General features: G+C 39.5%; 2 protein-coding genes across 4 annotated transcripts in view; both read left to right on the forward strand.

Annotated features, from left to right (window-relative positions):
- Positions 1–2,127, forward strand: part of ARSK (arylsulfatase family member K) — a 48,808-nt gene extending 46,681 nt beyond the window's left edge. For all 3 annotated transcript variants that reach the window (XM_069085139.1, XM_069085141.1, XM_069085140.1), the window contains one exon: positions 1,026–2,127. In XM_069085139.1, coding sequence (XP_068941240.1) covers positions 1,026–1,306 — 281 coding nt within the window. In that variant the 3' untranslated portion in view covers positions 1,307–2,127. The remainder of the gene's footprint in view (positions 1–1,025) is intronic.
- Positions 2,128–5,265: 3,138 nt separating this feature from the next.
- Positions 5,266–7,678, forward strand: GPR150 (G protein-coupled receptor 150). Its single transcript, XM_069085415.1, has one exon. The coding sequence runs from the start codon at positions 5,539–5,541 to the stop codon at positions 6,955–6,957; it is 1,419 nt and encodes a 472-aa protein (XP_068941516.1). The 5' UTR covers positions 5,266–5,538; the 3' UTR covers positions 6,958–7,678.
- Positions 7,679–18,659: the final 10,981 nt, after the last annotated feature.

The raw sequence follows: 18,659 nt of genomic DNA on the forward strand, positions 1-18,659 counted from the left end.
CACTCAATGGAATTTGACCATATAGTTAGTATTGTTATTGATATAGACAACCCTAATGCAATCAGAACTTTTAGGAAAATAAAGAATTACCAATTGCATTAATTCCAGCATACCTAAAGCTTTTTGGTGAACACCCACATACCACATAACCTGAGAGGAAGGGAAGAGGAATAATTCTATCCAAACTTATTTCGACAGTGCTTCAGTGTACAATAAATTAAGAATAAATGTCACTTTTATTCTGAAACTACTTTATAAATAAAATTTAATTGGACAAAGTTCTTTATTTTTATCAGTTGATATATTTCTGAATTATTTAATTAGCTGAATTATTTAAATAGCTTTCTAATAATTCAGTTTGTTTAGACGGATTTTTATTAAGCACCTACTTTGTGCACAAAACTTTGCTTAATTCTAGAGGAACTAATATCTTCATCATACTTTAAATATAATACATCATACTCAATATTCTTAGCATATTTTAAATGAAAGGAATGTTTAATCCTTAAATTTATCTACCAGAAACTTGTTCATATATCCCCTTTGAGAAGAAGGCAGTTTTTTGCCTTAGTAGAAAACAATAATGTGAAAGAAATTATATTTAACCGAGGTTTCAAGAACAAGTTATCTCTCTCTTAGATATATCAACAATCCATGGATCTAGGTTTTGTTTTTTATGATGATTAAGGAATTTATCCTCATAATTTACTGTAAATACCAGCAGGACTTGTACTTTGGCAACCAAAGTTATTAAAAAGTTTCAAGCCACATTGCTAATGATAAGGCCCTGACATTAGAGTGCTCTCTACTTTACTTCATTCCAAAGGTACACCTCCTGCTCAGCATTCACGTTAACCAAAAAGAGGGAAAAAGAAGCAGTTTCTCACACAATACCAAATCTAACATAAAATAATGACATTCTGAATTACATTCTGAATTCAACATAAAATATCTTTCTAGCAAGTAACTTGATTTTGAATAATAACATATACATTATTCAGCCTTATAAATTTTTTTTCTTTCAGATCTTTCTTCAGATCCAGATGAATTAACAAATATAGCCACAAGGTTTCCAGAAATCACTCATTCTCTGGACCAAAAGCTTCGTTCCATTATAAACTACCCTGTAGTTTCTGCTTCTGTCCACCAGTACAACAAGAAACAGTTTATCAGCTGGAAAGACAGCTTAGGACAAAACTATACAAAAGTTATAGCAAATCTTAGGTGGCACCAGGACTGGCTGAAAGAACCAATCAAGTATGAAAGTGCAATTAACCAATGGCTTAAAACCAACACTAATTTATAAAATGTTTGTACAAGAATATGATACCATATGCTCTACTTAATATACTTTTATATCTTTATACAAGTAGTATAAATATATTTATGTATATAGTTATAAAAATTTATCACTAAAGGTATAATGAAATTTGGTAATTAAGTGATCATTGGCATTCAAACCAATTTTATTAAATACTTTTATATTTTAAAATAGAAGTTGTATAGAATTATGTTTCCTAATATAGCTGCCGTCATGTGCTGACATTAAACAGATTAAATAAAATATGAAAAAACAACTATATAGTTACAAACACACTAATACAAAGATAATACCTCTATGAAATGTTTTAACATTTATTGAACCTTTGGAGTTTATTATATATCAAATAAGAACAGCTATAAGATCATAGAAGAATTAGAACTAAAAGGTGAATAGTCCAGTGCCTTTATCTTGTAGAAGAATGTGAAGCCCACTACAATTTCATAACCTGTCCAGCCAGCATCATCACCAAGGCAGCAGGTAACAGACTCACTAGACTTCAAATCTCTTCACTCCTTGAATACATCTGTTCTTTCAGCACCCTGGGTTGACGCTTGTATGAACCTGGGGAATTGGATTTATTAGGAGTAGCAAGAACCCAGCTCCAACTTTACCTATGTTATCATTGTAGTCACTTTGAAAAAAATGTTCTACTGAAGTCAGTACTTTTTGCAAATGAATAAAGTGAGATTCCATTCTTTTATTTTTTTTCATATTTGAACAGTTCTTCAGTCATGTTTACTGCCATTCTGTGACTTCTCTTGAATGTCTTTTATATTTATGCTAATAAATGTCCTAATCACAAATGTTTTTTGCTTGTTCAGTTTTCTTGTCAGAAAGTCTTGCACAAAGACTGCTCCCAACCTAGATGTTATCCTTGGCTCCTCTCTCTCACCTTCCATATCCAGTCTGTTGCCAAGGCCCGTTCATTTCACTTTGCAACGTCTCTCACCCCCTTCTCTCCTCTGATATTGCCACCACTCTAGTGCAGGCCCTTATCACCTCAAACCTGAACTACTGCAATATTTACACTGCTGGTAGGTCTGCATGCCTTAAGTTTCTCCTCCAATACATCCTGCAAAGTGATTTTCCTAAAGTCCAGATCTAACCAGTTCATACACACCACCACAAGCATCCCCACTCAATAAACTCAAGTGGCTCACTTCCAGGATCAAATATAAGCCCTCTTTTTGTCATTCAATATTATTCATATTCAGTATTCATAACCTAACCACCACCTTGTTAATTGTATTAACACCTCTGTCCTAACCCCCTTATTCTGACCCAGTGACTCCAGTCTCCTTGATCTTTCTTACACCAGACAGGCTCCATCTGAATTCTGACATTTCTCACTGGATAGCCCCCATTCCTGGAATGTTCTTCCTTCTCACCTCTGCCTCCTGGCTTTCTTCAAGTCCCTGACGAAATTCCACTTACTGGTAACTTTTCCTAACCCTTCTTATCTCTGGTATTTGTAAAGCACTTAGCACAGTGCCTGGCACATAGTAAACACTATGTAAATGTTAGCTGTGGTTATCATTATTATTTCCCATTTATCCTGTATATAGCTTTATTATATGCAAGTTGTTTGCTTTTCCCCCCATTAGATTGTGAGCTCTTTGAGGGCAGGGACTGTCCTTTGTCTTTTTTGGTAACCCTAGCACTTAGCACTGGGCCTGGCATATAGCAGGTATTTAATATGTCTTTATTGACTGTGACTAAACCATCACCTTTTCCCCAAATGCCTTTTCCTCTCCAAGAGAAATTAAGGTGTTTCTCCCTACCCTTTCCTCAGAGATTAGATGGAGGTGACATTCTTTGTCACAAAGGAGGTTTCAAAGAAGGAAAGGAAGGTGTGGAATTGCTGTCATTTAAAGACAAAAACTGTCAATAATATGTTTTTAGTATGAATAAATGATTTTTAAAATCTTTACAATATGCTTATTAAAGCTGAATTTTATGATTTCTTCAGCCATGAAGTGACTTGCTCCAGGTCACCAAAAAAGTATAATGAAAATATAAACTCAGACTTTTGGCAAACATGCTGGAGTGGTTTGCCATTTCCTTTGTCTCGTTTTACAGATGAGGAAACTGAGGTTAAAAAGGTTAAGTGACTTGCCCAGGGTCACACAGCTAGTACCTGTCTAAGGTTGGATTTGAACTCAGGTCCTCCTGATTCCAGAACCAGCTCTCTCTCCACTTTGCCACCTAGCTGCCCCGTATTTTTTTCAGTTGTGTTGGACTCTTCCTGACCCTGTTTTGGTGTTTTCTTTTGGAGTGGTTTGCCTTTCCAATTCATTTTACAGATGAGAACTAAGGCAAGGTTAAGTGACTTGCCCAGAGTCACAGAACTAATAAGTATCTGGGGCCAGATTTGACCTAAACTAGAGAAAATGAGTCTTCCTGACTCCAGGGCCGGGGTACTCTATCCACTTCACCACCTAGTTGCCCCACTGGCAGGATTTAGAACAGTTCTGGAAAATTGACATTTGACAGTTTTGGAAAAAAAGTCCCAAGAGAGGCAAAGTGATTTATTCGAGGTTAGACAATTGACTTTTAGGACTAGGATTAGAACCCCTAACCCCAGTCCAGTGTTCTGGCTCCATTGGGGGTGGGGAGAATAAGCAGTTTAGCCATTATCGAAAAGCATGTGTCAAAATCTTTTTAAGACAAGGCTTAGGGGCAGCTAGGTGACAAAGTGATTAGAGCACCCGACCTGGAGTCAGGAGGATTTGAGTTCAAATTTGATCTCAGACACTTAACACTAGCCATGTGACCTTGGGCAAGTCACTTAACCCCAATTGCCCTGGCTTCCCCCTCCAAAAGGAAGCAAATAAATAAAAGAAAAGGCTTGGCAAAAGGGATTCCTAGGCAAATACCGTGCGGTACCGGCACTCCGATTTTAAAGTTTTCCAAAGTCCTAGGATTTTCAATCAGCATTTTATTTACCTTTGCCCCTAACCATGGACCAGATTGGTGCAAAGATATTTAACTATCTGGCTTTATTATATTAGAAGGGTTGCAACGGTTCAAATTAATGTCTCCAGCTGGAAAAATTAAATTTTGTTGGGGAAGGGGGAGCAGGAGGCGAGGTCTGCTGAAAGGATTTAATCTAAACCTTTTCATATTATTGGATTTCTCTTCCAAAAAATATTGGCTGCTTTTACGTTCTTAGTCACCTTTTCTTAGGTTTAATGGAGGCGTAGTTCCTCTTAGCAACCTCCCATCTGGTGGAAGGGGAAATCAAGGGAGTGAGAAGAAACGATACATCCGTCCCCGGATCAAAATATAAGGGGGAAAGCAATAAATGGATTACTTATTTGCATAACACCTATTAATGCATTCTTTAGACTAATGAAATTAATTTCACAACACGAAGAATGTAGCAGTCTGCTACCGAGGGATGCCTTTAGTATTTGTAAAATCTTTGCAAGTCTTTGACCACTCCTGGGAGAAGCCACTGCAACAAAATCCACACAGTTGGACGGGTTATACATACCAAGTTTCACGGAGATTCTTCTGGTTTGATTTTACTCACATATTGCAATTGGGTTCTCTGCTTTTATTTTCTCATTCTTACACCGAGCCATACTTTAAACCAGGTTAACTGTCCCCATCCATGCGTTTAAGGAAAATACATCAGTTCTTTCAAGAAGATCCTTTAAAGCCCCAGGCAGCCAGGTACTTCCCGGAGGGAGCAGCTTTCCAAGCGGAGATGGTTACAAGGCTCCGGCCGCATCGTTAATTATCGGTCCAAGCGCTTTTCTTCCTGTAGAGGGCTCTAGCTGGGCTGCAAGGCCACTTGTGTGTGCTCTGTTCTCTCAAGGCTGATCTACTCCATTCACCACGCTCCAAGGAAGACGAGGGGCGGGCAGGACTGGTTGGAGGGGAAAGCGGCAGCGGCTGGAGGTGGGGGGTGGCGAATAAGCAGTCGTGCCTTCACTTGGTGCACAACCCACATCGCAGTGTCAAATGACGGAGACACAACCTATTAAAAAAAAGGGGGGGGGGGGAGGTGGAGAAAGAGAGAGGGAGCAAATCTGTCGGCATTCATCACTCTTTGTGCGTTTTCAAGAAAGTTTGTTTTCCAAGAAGGAACTTAACCCGGCGGCCCAGCTGCTGGAGCGCTCCTTCACCTTCACCTCGAATTCCCGCGCCCCGTCCCTCCCACCCTGCAGTGCCAACACTTCAATCATCGGAGCCGCCTTTGCTGGGAGATGGAGGATCCCTTTGGCCCCGGCCCTCTGCCGCTGGTACCTAACCTCTCCATCTCCACCCCGCTGGGCCAGGGTATCAATCTGTCGTCTGTGGGGGACTCTGCTGCCGGGATGCTGCCCCCGCCTCCCACTCTTCCAAGCCAAAAGGTCCGGCTCGTTTCTCTCGGGATAATCTTGGTGGTGGCAGTGGTGGGTAACGCCACCGTGCTTTGTACGCTGTGTGGCAGCGGCGGCGGACCCTGGGCCGGCCCCAAGCGTCGGAAGATGGACTTTCTGCTGGTGCAGCTGGCCCTGGCCGATCTGTACGTGTGCGGAGGGACCGTGCTGTCGCAGCTGGCTTGGGAGCTGCTGGGGGACACCCACCTAGTGGCGGGAGACCTGACCTGCCGGGTCGTGAAGCTGCTGCAGGTGTCTGCGCTCCTGGCCTCCTCCAACATTCTCGCCCTTATCTGCCTGGAGCGACACCGGGTGGTGAGCCGACCCTTAGGCCCGCCCCTACCCACCCGCGCCCTTGCCGCCCTGGGCTGGCTGCTGGCACTGCTCCTCGCCCTGCCCCAGGCCTTTGTGGTGCGTGGAGGACCGGCCGCCGGCCTCCCCGACGGCTACGGTGGGGTTCCCGCCTTGCCCTCGGCTGCGTCCATGCCTGGCTCTTCCCTTGCCACCTCGCAGACCCCGTCGGGGCCGCCGACTTCTGCCCGGGCATGGTCTGGGGAGCGCCGGTGCCGTACCATCTTCGGAGCCCTGCCTCGCTGGCACCTGCAGGTCTACACGGTGTATGGGGCCGTCGCAGGCTTCCTGGCACCTCTCGCCATCCTGGGTGTAGCCTGCGGCCGCCTGCTCTGCACTCTGTGGCAGCAGCGACCCCAGGCTCCAGCTCCTGCCGCCTGGTCCCCCTGTGCCTGGGAGTCTGGCCACTGCAGAGCCCAGGCTCGTAGCGCGCTCACTCGAGCCAAAGTGCAAAGCCTAAAGATGACCCTGGTGCTGGCCCTGCTCTTCGTGGTCTGCGAGCTGCCCTACTTCGCGGCAGAGCTGGCCGCTGCTTGGTCGTCCGAACCCCCGGGCGAAGGGCAGGGCGAGGGCTTGGCCTCTGCGCTGGGCGTCGTGGTGGTCACCAACAGCGCCCTCAATCCCTACGTCTACCTCTTCTTCCAAGCTGGTGACAGCCGTCTGCGTCGGCTGTGGAGGAGGCTGGGCACGGTCTGCTGCTGTGGCCACTGCCCGAAGAAAGGAGACTGGGAGGACGAGGACGAGGCGGCCCGGGGACACCAGCCACTCCACCGGCACCGCTGGCCCCACCACCACTATCATCACCATCGTCGTCGGGAGCAGCCCGGAGCCTCCACGTCGGAGGGTTCCCTTCATCCACCACTACCGCCTGCCCCCAAGCAGCTCCCCTGCTCCTGTGAAAGCGCCTTCTAGTCAGTGGAGTGGCCTAAGTCTTTCACTTCTGCGCCTTTAGGGAGAAGCCTGGGAAGCCCATCTCTCCAGAGATCACTGATTAACAAGAAAAGCAGGTGGTTTACTTTAAAGCCTCCTATACCTTACGATCTTTCTTTTTCTTTTTTCTTCTCTTTCCCCTTCTTCCCCTTCTCTTCCATCCTTCCTCCCATCCTTCCTTCCCTGCCTCTTCCCTTTTTTCTCTCCCTCCTTTTGTTTCCTTTCTTTCTCTATTCTCTCTTCTCTTCCTGCCACCCTTTCCTTCCCTTTTCTTTCCCTGTTTGCTTCCTTCTTTCTCTTCTTTTCCTTCTTCCTTTCCTAACTTTTTCATTTCTGTCTTGAGCTGTCACCCCATTCTCCAGTGTATACAGAAGAAAAGAAAAAAAATCAAGCAGCCACTTGTTCTGAAGAGTAAGAAATCTTTAGAGAGCTTTCCATTTTCACATTTATTTAATACTTAAATAGAGTTTTGAATTCTGCAGTTGTGTTTTAAATGAAGTGCCAAGATTTGGGTATTTGCTGTCAATTCTTATTTTATTTTGAGTCTTACTTACATCTTTTATACCATGTGTCCTATGTTTTTCTTTCCACGAGAGGAAAAAAAAAAGACATCCTTTCTCTCCAACAGATTGATTAGCTACTGTGGCTGAGATGCTGCTAGAACTGTAATCATGCTATATTACATTGTGGTGACTGACTAGTGATAGAGTATTTGTAAAAAATAAAAATGTTTTTCAAAAAAAAATAGTAACTTTTCACATGTCACTCATTTATTCCACAAGTATTTATTAAGTGCTCACTATGCAAAGAATTATTAGTTTCTCCTCAAAAAAAAAAAGTGCCTTCATTTTTGTTTGTTTGGCTTCTGCTCTCTAAAGACATCATGAACCTGACTCCCCAAAAGGTACAGGTAAGATAATATATGTAAAGTGCTTTTCAAACCTTAAAGCACTATGTAAATATTAACTATTTTCATTATTACTCTAACAACCTTTTTTGACATAACCCATATAACATCAGAAAATTCTCACTGGAGGAAAGGAGTCTTACAAACTTCATTATTAACACTAATTTAGTAGATGCCTCTAGACTCAGAGATTAGCTGAGAGGAAAGGCCTTGGTTGTCACCTGGAGAAGGAGTTCTTTAGTATGGGAAATACAGCCACACTGAGAAGAGGTAGCCGGGACTGAAACTGTATCCTTAGAGAGCTGTGTGGAAACCTTTCAAAAAACCTATATAATATTGGCATGTTTACCAGACTGAAAATGATGGATTAATCAAAACACAGAGAGATAACAGTAGGGTCCCTCTGCCTTCCTCTCCAGATGTCCTTGATTCTAAGGGTATGACTTAATATGTGAGCACTTCACTACCTAAGAAAGATAAAGTGATGGCATTTGGTGTGTTTATGTATAGTTCTAAGGACTGGGGAAAAAAATGGTTCTACATCCTTTTCCAAATGGAGAAATAAATACATAAAGGTAAATTGATTTGACTGAGGTCAAAGTGATGGAACCAGAAACCTAACCCCAAACTCCTGACTTACAAATATTTATTATAATATGTTAATATTTTTATATTGTATTTACTATTGATAAATCATCATGAGGGACAGCAAAAATATGGATAAACCCTACCCACAGATAAGGAAACTCCCTTTCAATTATTTAACCTCCTCCCCCAAAACTTTTGCCAGAAATGTTATCAAGCAGTAATGATTTATTTATTTCCTCTCTCTGACCCTCCCTACCCTTGACTGAAAGTGCTAAGGTACTAAGATATTATGAAAACTATTAGCAAAAGTAAAGAAAAGGATACCTAGAAAATCTACAAACTGTATTATAAACCACTAAATAATTAAAATACAACTATACAATAGCAAAACCATGAATTTAACAGGCTTGAACCGTCATACTGTATCAGCTAGAAAAGGATATAGAATTAAAGTCTGACAGGCTTTTTCTACAACTGGGTGTTATCTACTTGAAACATTCTGTATATTCCATAGTTAGGACCAGAATACAAAATAGAGAGAAAAAGATGAAATTTATGTAAAATCTGACTAAATTCAACTCCCTATAGTTTACGTTGGTATTGTCATTAAGCCCAATTCACATTACAATCATCGTTAAATTTCAAACCTAAAACAGAATTGAATAATATTGCTTCATATGTTTTTGCAAACCTTTTTAATGCCTAGCTTTATAGACGACAACCGGATTCTCATATCTGCTTCTGCCTTCATTCTATACAAAGAAAATCCAGCCTCACCCAGATATGTAGTTGAAAAAGGGGAGAGTCTTTCAAAAGGCAAATAATGACTTAGTATTATTATGAAAAAAAGTATTTTTCTCAGGTCCCCTTTGCCCCTAGGTCTTAGGGTCTCCCAAGGTTTCTTGGGTCACACTTTGAGAACCACTACTATAGCCAAATGCAAGAGATGTGTTTATGTTCTACAGCAGTCTCAAAACATACTCCTATTCCATTGTAGAACAAAATTTAACTATCAGGTTGACCTTGGAACTACCTAATCTATAGATGGGCCAAATTTGCATTCCCAGAGCTAGTTTGGAACCTAATTGGTCTCCATGGGAAAAGAATAGGAAGGAAACAGCAACCACATCTTAATGTTGGATATTGATCTAATAAGAATTAATAGAATGTATTGTCTACTTCCAGAAAAGAGGTAAACTCACTTCTGCTTTGGATTATGTTACTGAAACATATCATGGCTAAAACAGGCAAACCTGAATGAAATTTCATACCTTGAATAAGGAGTATATATGGAAGACAGTACTCTAGCTAGAGTATCAGTCAGCAGCATAATGAATTAAGCTACCAAAAACTGAAAGAAGAAATGCAACCTGGTGGATAAGAAGTCAGGAAAAGCAAGAATTCAAGCCTTTCCTCTGAACACATATTTAATGTAGTATGAACTTAAACCTCCCAGTATCCCCAGGCAACTCTCTAAAACTATAAATTACAAAAGTCAGTCAATAAATATTGGTTAAGGATCTGTTATGTGCCAGGCACTATACACTGGGGATACAAAAAGAGGCAAAAGACAGTTCTTGACATCAAGAAGCTTACAATCTGGGGCAGCAGCTAGGTGGTGCAGTGAATAGAGCACTGGCCCTGGAGTCAGGAGAACCTGAGTTTAAATCTGGCCTCAGACACTTAACACAAAAACTAGCAGTGTGACCTTGGGCAAGTCACTCAACCCTGATTGCCCCTCCAAAAAGCAAAAGATAAAAAATTTTTTTAAAAAAAGAAGCTTACAATCTAATGGGGGAAACAATCAAACAAATGTATACAAAGCAAGCTATATACAAGATAAATAGGAAAAAAAAAACCAGAAAGAAGACCCTAGAATAAAGAGGAGTTGGGAAAAGCTTCCTAACAAAAATAGAATTTTAGTTAGCACTTAAAGGTAGTCAAAGGCAGAGATAAAGAAGAGTGGGGAAAATGCCTGGAGTTAAGAAAAGGTGTGTCTTGTTTCTGAAACAGCAAAGAGAGCAGGGTCACTGAATTGGAGTATGTGGTGGGGAATAAGGTATAAGAAGACTAGAAAAGTAAGAAGGGGCTGAGTTATGAAGACTTTGAATGCCAAATAGAGTATTTTGTAGTTGACCCTTGAAGCAATAGGGAGCCATTGGAATTTATTGGGTAAGGGGATGACATAGTTGAACCTGTGCTTCAGAAAAAAGCACTATGACAAGCTGAGAGGATGGATTAGAATGGGGAGAGATGTTAGTCAGACATATTCCACCACTAACTAGGCTATTGCAATGGTCCTGTGGTGATAATGGTTGCAGTGTCAGAAGAGAAAAAGTAACATATACAAGAGATATTGTAATGGGAATGGGAATTTAAAGGTCTTCCCTGCCCCCTAAGAGGTCAAATGTAATCACATGGAGCTTGTGGTGGGAGGAGTTTGCTGAAGGTAGACCAGAGGCTATAGGAAGCTAGGAGTCAGAGCAACTGGACAGTGGGAGACAGAGGACAGAAGGCAAGCAGACATCGAGGCTTGTAAGTGTTGGTTTGTGGAAAAGCTAAAAGATGGTGTGGCTCTCTGTGGTGTTGGGGCGTTAGAGTGTTACTGTGATGGATTCAGCTTTCTGGTTTGGGGATTTGGTTTTCTGTTATCTGAATAAATGTTTTATTTCTTTCTTCTATATGGAGAATCTGTTACATTTTGCAATTGAGAACTATGATGGCATATTTACAAGCTGTTGGTGCTATGAATATTGCGTTGGTGCTACAGATGTTGCAAAAGTAGAATTAATAGGCTTTGGCAACAGATTGGATATAGAGGGTGAGAGATAGTGAAGATTCCAGGAGGGTTGTGAACCTGACACACTGGGAGAATAGTATTGTCCTCTACGATAATAGGGAAAGTGGAGGAAGAGAGAATTTAGAGGGAAAGATATATTCAGTTCAGTTTTGGAAATGTTAAGTTTAAGATGTCTACTGGATATCCAATTTGAAAGGTTGGAGATGTGAGACTGGAGGTAAATAGAGAGTTTGGGACAAGGGGGAAGGAGATACATTTGGGAATCATCAGCATAGAGATGGTACAAAGCAGGTGCTGATTTATAGAGACAGAATGAGTTCCTCATCAGAAGCTCCCATTACTGATAAAAACAGAATTCCCGTTTGCTTTTTAAAGTAGATAGTAACAAGCCTTGCATTATTAAAATAAAATAATTTTTTGTTTGCAAGGGAAGATTTATGAAACTTAATTTTGCAATTTTCTAAACAGGACAGAACCTGTGAAATTTCTATTTATAATTTTACAGTGACTTGAATGTAAAAGAAATAATTGTTTTATATGTCTGGCTCACTTTCTGATCATTAACCTTTGATGCAACTTTTTTATACCTTAATATTCAGGATAATTTTTCAATGAATTTCAATAGGCACTTGAATCAGAACTTTAGAGCTAGAAACTCTTAGTCAATTCGCATTCATCAAAAACCTACTATATGGGGGCGGCCAGGTGGCACAGCAAGTAAGAGCACCGGCTCCAGTGTCAGGATGACCTGGGGATCGAATCCCGGGCTCAGACACTCAGCACCACACCCAGAAACACCTGGCCATGTAACCTTGAGCAAGTTACTTAACTCCGATTGCTTAAAAAAAAAAACCTACTATATGCAAGGCAGTGTGCTAAGTACTAGGGGTACAAAGAAAACAAAAGATAGTCCCTTCTCTCAAAGAACTCAATATTCTAATGAGAGATACATCAAGTCCCACTTTCTCCTTCTGTTACCAGAAGATAATGTACATAAACATTCCCAATCTTAAAGTGCTAGAAAGAATTCAGTTATTACTATGCAATTGATCTGTTACCTCTTGCACATGGGCACTCCCCTTTCTCAGCTCATATGGAAGCCCGAACATGCTCTTCACCGTACTCTGCAGACACCAGTGTTGTAGACTATCTGTTATCGTTTGCTCTTCCTGTGTATGACTGCCCCATCTCCTTTTCTGATCACACATTTCCTGGATGACAACTTCTACGGCAGTTTTGTGTAAGGAAACAGTGCTGCAGCTCCTTAGGAAGTTGAACTATACCTATCATACATTTGTTTCCCTTAGGGTAACCAGTAGTTTTGATTCTTAAAAGGTTATAGTGTTCCCAGATTCGTAGTCATATAGCATATGTTGATTTTTAAATGGTAGCTCATGACCTTTGTTTCTAAGACTTTTTTTTTGTAGGTTGCATTAAATTAAAAAGTCCAGCAGTATAATCAGTCTAATCTGTCAAATAGTGCCTTAATTAACTCACATTATTGGTTTTAAACACCATCTATACTGGCTAGTTAGTTTTCTTTTTACCTACCCACAATGTTTTAAAAAGTGTATATTGATGTTTTCTTTTTACATCAAGTTTATTTCCAAATCTATGCTTCCACTTTCTTCTAACCCAAGATTCTTAACCATTTTTGTGTCATGAATTCCTTTGGCAGTCTGATGAAACTTTTTGACATATCTCAAAAGGTTTTTAAATGCATAAAATAAAATATATAAGATTACAACATAATTGACCATATCAATAAAAAAACAACAAAAATCATGCAATTATATCAATAGAAGCAGAAAAAGCCTTTGGCAAAATTCAATATCCATTGCTGAGTGAAGGGAGCACAACCAGGAGAACATTATATACAGAAGGAGCCGCAGTGTTCAAAGGACTGATTTTGATAGATTCAGGCCTTCTCAGCAATGCAAGGACCTAAAATCTTTCCAAAGGACTCATGATGGAAAATGACATCCACATCCAGAGAAAGAACTATGGAGCTGGAATGTAGAGTGAAGCAAACCATTTTCTCTTTTGTTTTCTTTTCTTTTCTTTCCCATGGTTTCTCCCACTTGTTATAATTCTTCTATACAACATGACTAATATGAAACTGTGTTTAATAGGAATGTATGTGTAGAGCCCATATCAGATTGCATGCCACTTTGGGGAGGGAGAGGAAAGGGAGGGGAAGAAAATTTAAAACTTATGGAAGTGAATGTTGAAAACTGAAAACAAATAATAAATTGAAAAAAATTCAACATCCATTCCTATTAAAAAAAAAAACATTAGAAAGCATAGGCTGATATCAACATAGCCTTTCTTAAAATGATAAGTAGTATCTATCTAAAACCAAAAGTAAATGATCTGTAATTGGGATAAATTTGAAGCCTTCCCAATAAGATCATGAATGAAGCAAAGATGTTCATCATCACCTTTACTACTCAATATTGTACTAGAAATGCTAGGTATAGCAACAAGACAAGAAAAAGAAATTGAAGTAATAAAAATAGGCAATGAAAAACAAAACCATCACTCTTTGCAGATGATATGATTATACTTAGAAAATCAACTAAAAACCCTAGAAAATCAACTAAAAAACTAATTGAAACAACTGTTGAAACCATAGGGTTATTTTGATTTGCATTTTTGTTATTAGTGATGTGGAACATTCTTTCATATGGTTGTTAATATTCATTCGTGTCTTCTTTTGAGAACTATTTGTTCATATCTTTTGATCACATATCTAGAGGGAAATGGTTTTCAGTCCTAAATATTTCCATTAGTTGTCTCTATATCTTAAATATTAAACTCTTACCAGAAGCATTTGAAAGAATTTCTAGGGGCAGCTAGGTGGCGCAGTGAATAGAGCACTGACCCTGAAGTCAAGAGCACCCAAATTCAAATTTGGTCTCAGACACTTGACACAATTAACTAGCTGTGTGACCTTGGGCAAGTCACTTACCCCCAATTACCTTGCCTTTCCCCCCCTCCAAAAAAAAAGGAAGAATTTCTATATCTTAGATATCAAACTCTTATCAGAAGTGTTTTTTTCCCTTTGGACCACTTCCTTTTTTATCTTAGAGACATTAATCTTTTTGTTTGTACAAAGGCTTTTTAATTTCATGTAATCAAAATTATCTTTTATATTTAGTCTTTTTTTTTGGTTAAGGATTTATTTCCTACCCATAGCTATGAAAAATGTCTGGCATTTATATGGCATTTTAAAATTTACAAAGCACATTACAAATATTTTCTCCTTTGAAAAAAAACAAGTAATTATCTCCTTTGATCTTCAAAACAACCCTCAGAGGTACCTCATTTTACAGAGCCTCTTCAGATAGAATATTCAGATTCTCTTCTAATGACCTTATGGTATAATCTTTAATACTGGAGCCATATGTACATTTTGAATATTTTGTAGACTTATCAACTAGTAGACTGGAAAAGGCAGTTATGGTATATTATAAAGTCCATAAGTCTTGGAAAGAGAAGTAGATCTATGACTTACTAGTTTTCCGACCTGGTACAAGTCACTTAATTTCCTTGAGTCTCCATTTCTTCATTGGTAAAGTGGTGATAATAATACCTATAATGTCTACCTCACAGGTTTTTGGTTAGGAAAGCCCTTTGTAAATCTTAAAATCTATATAAAAGTATATTATACATAGATAGCTATTATGATATAATATAATAACCTGATAAACTCCAAAGGCTCCTTGTTACCTCCATGGTCAGATAGAAAGTCCTCTCTTTGGCAGGTAAAGCTCTTCATAACATGGTCCCTTCCTACTTTGCCAGTCTTCTTACACTCTAGTGCTCACCACACTTTCAACTATCCATCAGAATTGTCCTATTGTTTGCTCTACAGATAAGACACTCCATCTCCCTCCAACTCCAATCTCTGTACTTTTATACTGGCTGTTCCCCATGCATAGAATGCTCCTCCCTTCTTACATTTTGCCTCTTCCTTGACCTTCTTTAAGATTCAGCTCCAATCCCACTTTCTACAGGAAGACTTTTCCTAGTCCCTGTAGCTGTTAGAGTTTTTCTCTCCAAAATTACCTTCCATCTACCCTGTATATACTTATATGTTTTTGTTGGGATTTTTAGTCGATTAGTCATTTCCAACTTCATGACCCCATTTGGAGCTTTCTTGGCAAAGACACTGGAGTAATTTGCCATTTCCTTCTCTAGCTCATTTTACAAATGAGGAAACTGAAGCAAACAGTTCAGTGACTTGCCCAGGGTTGCCCAATCTCAAATGCCCAAGCTACTCAATCTCAGCTTTCTGGATTTGGGTTACAATGTTCCTGAAAGGGGTTTCTTTCCGAAGGTGATTGGTAGACTATTTCCACTTTGCCCTCTGGTTCTGAGTTTTGAGTAGTTTTCTTTTAAAATTTCTTGAAATATATTTCAGCTCTTTTATTTATTTATTACTTATTGGTAATGGTGTTTAGGTAGTCCAGTGATTCTTAATTTTTTTTCTCCTCTGTTTTCTAGGTCAGTTCTTTTTGCTATGAGCTATTTTACATTTTATTCTATTTTTTCCAGTCTTTTGACTTTGTTTTTAATATTTCTTGTTGTCTCATGAATTCATTGACATCTATGTGATCCATTCTAATCTCATTTCTTATTCAATTTTTTTCTTAAACACTCTCATTTCATTGAGTTAAAAATGATCATATCAGAAAAATGAGTCAACAACCTGACTAAAGAAAATATCACCTTAAAAAATAGACTAACTCAAATGACAAAAGAGGCTCAAAAAAGCCAATGTGGAGAAAAATGCCTTAAAGAGCCAAATTTTCCAGGTGGAAAAAGAATCTCAAAAGTTCATTGAAGAGAATCATTTCTTCAGAATTAGATTGGAATAAATGGAAGCTAGTGACTTTGTGAGAAATCAAGATACTATTAAACAGATCCAAACAAATGAAAAAATAGAAGGCAATGTGAAATATCTCATTGGGAAAACCACTGACCTGGAAAATAGATCCAGGAGAGAGAATTTAAACTTATTGGACTACCTGAAAGCCATGATCAAAAAAAGAACCTAGAAATCATCCTCCAAGAAATTCTCAAGGAAAACTGCCCTGATGTTTTAGAACCAGAGGGCAAAATAGAGGTTGAGAGAATCCACCAATCACCTCTTGAAAAAGATCCCAAAAAGAAAACTCCTAGGAATATTATAGCCAGGTTGCAGAGTTCCTAGATCAAGGAGAAAATATTACAAGCAGCCAAGAAGAAACAATTTGAATATTGTGGAAACACAATCAGGATAACACAGGACCTGGCAACTTCTACATTGATGGGTCAAAGAGCTTGGAATATGATATTCTGGAGGTCAAAGGACATGGGATTAAAACCAAGAATCACCTACCCAGCAAAACTGAATATCATATTTCAGGAGAAAATATGGTCATTCAGTGGAATAGAGGACTTTCAAGCATTCATGATGAAAAAACCAGAGTTGAATAGAAAATTTGACATTCAGATACAAGAAGTAAGAGAAGCATGAGAAGGTAAACAGGGAAAAGAAATTATAAGGAACTTATCAAAGTTGTACTATTTGCATTCCTACATGGAAAAAATGATAATTGTAACTTATGAAACTTTTCTCAGTATGAGAATAGTTGAAGGGAATATAAATGTGTATATATATGTATACATATATATGTCTATATAGGAGGGTACATGGGCATATGAATACATATGTGAGTGTGTATTTTTTGTGTTCAGGTATACAAAGACAGAGGGCACAGGACTAATTGGATAGGAAGGAATGATACTTAAAAGGTGAAATTGAGATGTGAGAGAGGAATATAATGAGAGAAAATGGGGAGAGACAGAATGGGGTAAATTATCTCATATAGAAGAGGCAAGGGAAAACAATGGAGGGGAAGAACAGGAAGGCAAAAGGGAATGGGTCAACCTTACTCTCATTGAATTTGGCTTAGGGAGGGAATAACATACACACTAAATAGGGTATCTCACCCTACAGGAGAGTAGAAGGGAAGGGGATGAGAGGGGGGATGATGGAGGGGAGGGCAGGTTGCGGGGAGGCTAGTTAAAAGGACACACTTTTGAAAAGGGACAGGGTCAAAGTAGGGAACAGAACAAGTGGGGGTCGAGATAGGATGAAGGGAAATATAGTCAATCTTTCATAATATATCCACCATGGAAATGTTTTGCGTAGCTACAATTGTACAACCCATATTGAATTGTTTATCTTCCCAATAAGGGTGGGTGATGAGGGAGGAAGGGAAAGAATCTGGAATTCAAAGTTTTAAAATCAAATGTTTAAAAAATATTATTATTATTATTATTACATACAACTGGGAAATAAGATATACAGACACTGGGGTATAGAGATCCATTTTTCCCTACTGGAAAGTTGGAGGGAGGATGGGGGAGGATGTAGGAGAGAGATGATTGGGGGAGGAGGTATACAGTGGGATCGCTGTTTTGGGGTGGTGGGTAGGGGAAAGATGGGGAGAAAATTTGTAACTCAAAATCTTGTGGAAATGAATGATGGAAACTAAAAATAAACATAAGATTTAATTTTTTAAAAAAATTTTTTAAAGGAAGGAAGGAAAGAAGGAAGGTGGAAGGAAGAAAAAGAGAAAAAAATTATCTTATCAGGGTGGCTAGGTGGCGCAGTGAATAGAACACAGGCCCTGGTGTCAGGGGGACCTGAGTTCAAATTCAGCCTCAGACACTTAACACTTAACTAGCCATGTGACCTTGGGCAAGTCACTTAATCCCAATTGTCCTGCCCTCCCCCCTATAAAAAAAATGATCATATCAATGAAATGAGATTAGTATTCTTTTGGATGTGTTGGAGTAATGCTCTTCTGGGTTTGTGTCTTGAGTGTTCCTGTAAACCACAATAGCTTTTTAATGGTAGGATTTTTGTTTGTTTGCTTATTCTTTTAGCCTGCTTCTTGTCTTTGGGCTTGATGTTAAGGGAAAGTTCTGTGCATATTTGGAAGAAAGGTCTAGGATGGTTCTGTTGATGCTTTCTTTGAAGTATTGAATATTATGCTATGGCAAGATCTCAGAGACCGCTCAGGCTGGGGACCAGCAAGTTATTGCTGTTCTCTAAGTACTCTGATCCAAGGTAAAGTCCAGTCACTGGTCTTAGTTCTACAAGTTCTTGACCTGGGTTTAGGTCTGAGCAACATAACTGTGGGCTTGCCCCTGGTTGAAATGCCATTAGACTGCTGCTGGACTCAGTTACTTTCAGCCATCTAGGAAACTGCTGGTTCAGAGAGATAGAACTGCAAACTTCCCTTTGGTTTGGGAGTTCTAACCTGCTTATTTCTTCCTCTTTAGGTTTTGGACAGATCTAGGAACTGTAACAGAGACCTGCCTCTGTTCCTG

The sequence above is a fragment of the Petaurus breviceps genome, unplaced genomic scaffold (genome assembly GCF_028583685.1).
Source record: "Petaurus breviceps papuanus isolate PSGF00001 unplaced genomic scaffold, PetGlider_PUasm1.0 175, whole genome shotgun sequence".
NCBI lineage: Eukaryota > Metazoa > Chordata > Mammalia > Diprotodontia > Petauridae > Petaurus > Petaurus breviceps.

Bases quoted from the DNA above. Each gene is read 5' to 3' on its own strand.
- GPR150 (XM_069085415.1), top strand. From the start codon at position 5,539: ATGGAGGATCCCTTTGGCCCCGGCCCTCTGCCGCTGGTACCTAACCTC.